The 2,804-nt window shown below is 52.6% G+C and overlaps 1 protein-coding gene across 1 annotated transcript in view; it reads left to right on the plus strand.

Annotated features, from left to right (window-relative positions):
* MAN2B1 (mannosidase, alpha, class 2B, member 1) overlaps nt 1-428 on the plus strand; it is a 15,523-nt gene extending 15,095 nt beyond the window's left edge. The window contains exons 24-25 of the mRNA XM_010855532.1: nt 3-78; nt 148-428. Of these exons, the coding sequence (XP_010853834.1) occupies nt 3-78; nt 148-302 (231 nt within the window). The 3' untranslated portion in view covers nt 303-428. The remainder of the gene's footprint in view (nt 1-2; nt 79-147) is intronic.
* Nucleotides 429-2,804: the final 2,376 nt, after the last annotated feature.

Raw genomic sequence — 2,804 nt, forward strand, 5'->3', positions numbered from 1 at the left:
AGTGCCCAGACACTGGGGAGAGATTTGAGCATCTGGGGGTGGTATCTAGGCTCTGGCAAACAGTTGAAGGGTCTCGGAGTGAGGGCCTGGGGAAAGATTTAAAGCGGTATGTCTGTGTTCAGGGGAGGGCGCACAGAGGATGTTAAGGCGGAGGAAGTCTGCATCCCTCACTTCTCCCCTCCACCTCCCCAGGCCCCACACCCCATCCTTCTCCTTCCCGTCCGGTGTCCGCCACCATCACGCTGCAGCCCATGGAAATCCGTACCTTCTTGGCTTCGGTCCAATGGGAAGAGGACGGCTAGACCCACTGGATACAAGACTACCGGCTCCGAGCCTGAGTTCTCTCTCCGGGGGCGGAGCCAACTCTCCCCCTTGTTGCTCTTACTACCACCAATGAAAGCCATTAAAATGTCACTACCGAGACTCAAGTCAAGGTGTGACTGAGTGTGGGTTTCCTTTTTTTTTTTTTGAGGGCAGTGGAATTTATGACCTAGAAAGGTCAGCAGGGGCTTCCCAGGTGGCACAGTGGTAAGAATCTGTCTGCCAATGCAGGAGACATGGGTTCAATCCTGGGTTGGGAAGATCCCTGGAGTAGGAAATGGTAACCTGCTCTAGTAGTCTTGTCTGGAAAATTCCATGGACAGAGGATCCCGGCTGGGTACAGTCCATGGGGTCGCGAAGATTTGGACATGACTGACTAAACACAAAAACACAAGGTCAGCAAATCCTAGCTGACCCTTGACCCGAGTTCTTTCAGGAAGGCCACTTGCTGGCCTGAATCCTCAGACCATAGTCTACACAGTTCATATCCCACCCCACCCACCACTCCCTCCTCCACTCCTGCTTCACTCTTCCATCCCCTAGGGCTGTGACACATCTGTGTTTTTGTTTATTTTTTATTTTTGCTGCCCCTTGTGCCTTGTGGGGTCTTAGTTCCCAGATCAGGGATTGAACCCCAGGGCCATGGCAGTGAAAGCGCCGAATCCTAACCACTGGACTGCCAAGGAGATCCCTGGCACAGCTGTTCTGAGAAGCCACTGAGGACAGACTTGTATTGGCTTGTCCTGGGCCCAGAAAGCCAGACATACCCTGCAGGCCTCCCAAACTCTACCTTGGCGCCCTGAAGGTGGGGAATCTCAGCGGTCCTGGGGGGGCGGGGTATGAAAGAAGAATCAGAACCAGGTTCCAGAGCTAGGCCTTGGACAGGTGGGCTGGAGATGTGGGCCTCCCAGGAGACAGGCAGAAAGCCTGGCATGCCCTGGTTCTGGTGTTCTGGAATATTCTGGAATCTGTCTCAGAGGAAGGAGACCTGAGGCTTAGAATTGAAAGAAAGTCAGTACAGTTTTGTGTGGGTCCCTTGAAGGCGGTCTGGAGGCTGGGACGGCATTGCCACGCCCACCTGCAGCCCACGTAGAGACCATTGTTTGGATGCTTAGGCCCCTGATTGTCAGATGTGCCTCCAGAAGGTATGTCTACAGCCTCCTTGGGTGGGTAACAGGCATGGACCTGGGCCAGCTTGGAGCCCCTGGGCAGATCACAGATGGGATCTGGGTGCCAGATGCACTTCTTGAAAAGTTTTCTAAGTCTCCCTGTAGAGAGAGAAACCAGAGAGGCCCCAGGAGGGCATCCAAGTCTAATTGCCATACTGCATGCGGTCCAATCACTGGATATACCTTCTCCAGATGGATGTACCTTCTCCAGATGGATGTGCCTTCTCCAGACTTTTTTTTTTTTTTTTTAATTTGGCTTTGCCAGGTCTTAATTGCCACTTGCAGGATCTTTATTATTATTATTTTAAAAATTATTTATTTTTGGCTCTGCTGGGTCTTCATTGCTTTGTGTGGGCTTTCTCTAGCTGAGGCATGAGGACTGCTGTTCGTTTCAGTGTAGGGGCTTCTCTGATGGTGTCTCACGCTGTGGAGCATGGGCTCTACGGCGCGTGGGCTGCAGTAGTTGCAGCAGCGGGCTCAGTAGTTGTGGCACATGTGTTTAGTTGCCCCGTGGCATGTGATATCTTCCTGAACTAGGGATCAAACTCGTGTTCTCTGTACTGGCAGGTGGATTCTTATCCACTGTGCCACCAGGGAAGTCTGTGTAGGATCTTTAGTTGTGGCATGTGAACTCCCAGTTGAGGTATGTGGGATCCAGTTCCCTGACCAAGGATCAAAACTGGGCCTCCTGTGTTGGGAGCACAGAATCCTAGCCATTGGGTCACCAGGGAAGTTCATGTTTCTCAGACTTTTGAATTCTCCTGGATTGAATCCAGGGCCATGACAGTGAAAGCGCCAAGTCCTAATCACTGGACCACCAGGGAATAGCCATCCTCAGAATTTTTAAAGTTTCCTTCCGGGAGAGGAAGAGCTGGCCAGCACAGTCTGGGGGCATGTGCCCCAGGGCAGTCTGCTGTCCTGCATCAGGCCCTATCATAGGAAGCGCCCACCAAAACTGTTGGTAAGTATTCTGCTGGAGGCAGGGATCCATCTGGGCCAGGATGTTTGCCCTAGGAATAGCATTTCGTGTCTGATTATCCATATGCCTTCTAAAAATGTATCCAAATCCAGGGCGACCTGGGTCCAGGGAGACCCATGGAGGTCACCCTGGGTCCTTCCTCAGTCCTGCCTGGAGCCCAATCACTGATGCATTCCTGTAAACCTCTCCAAGGTGTCCTTGGTGGTGGGGACAGGCACAGTCTAGCCAGAGAGGCTCAGGATGGACGTCTGGGCCAGGCTGTGGTTCTTCTGCATGGGTCCTGGTATTGGATCCATGGCACCTGGTGGTGCCTCCTGAAAACATATCCATGTCCC

Source organism: Bison bison, unplaced genomic scaffold (genome assembly GCF_000754665.1).
Source record: "Bison bison bison isolate TAMUID 2011002044 unplaced genomic scaffold, Bison_UMD1.0 scf7180017864365, whole genome shotgun sequence".
Classification (NCBI taxonomy): Eukaryota; Metazoa; Chordata; class Mammalia; order Artiodactyla; family Bovidae; genus Bison; species Bison bison.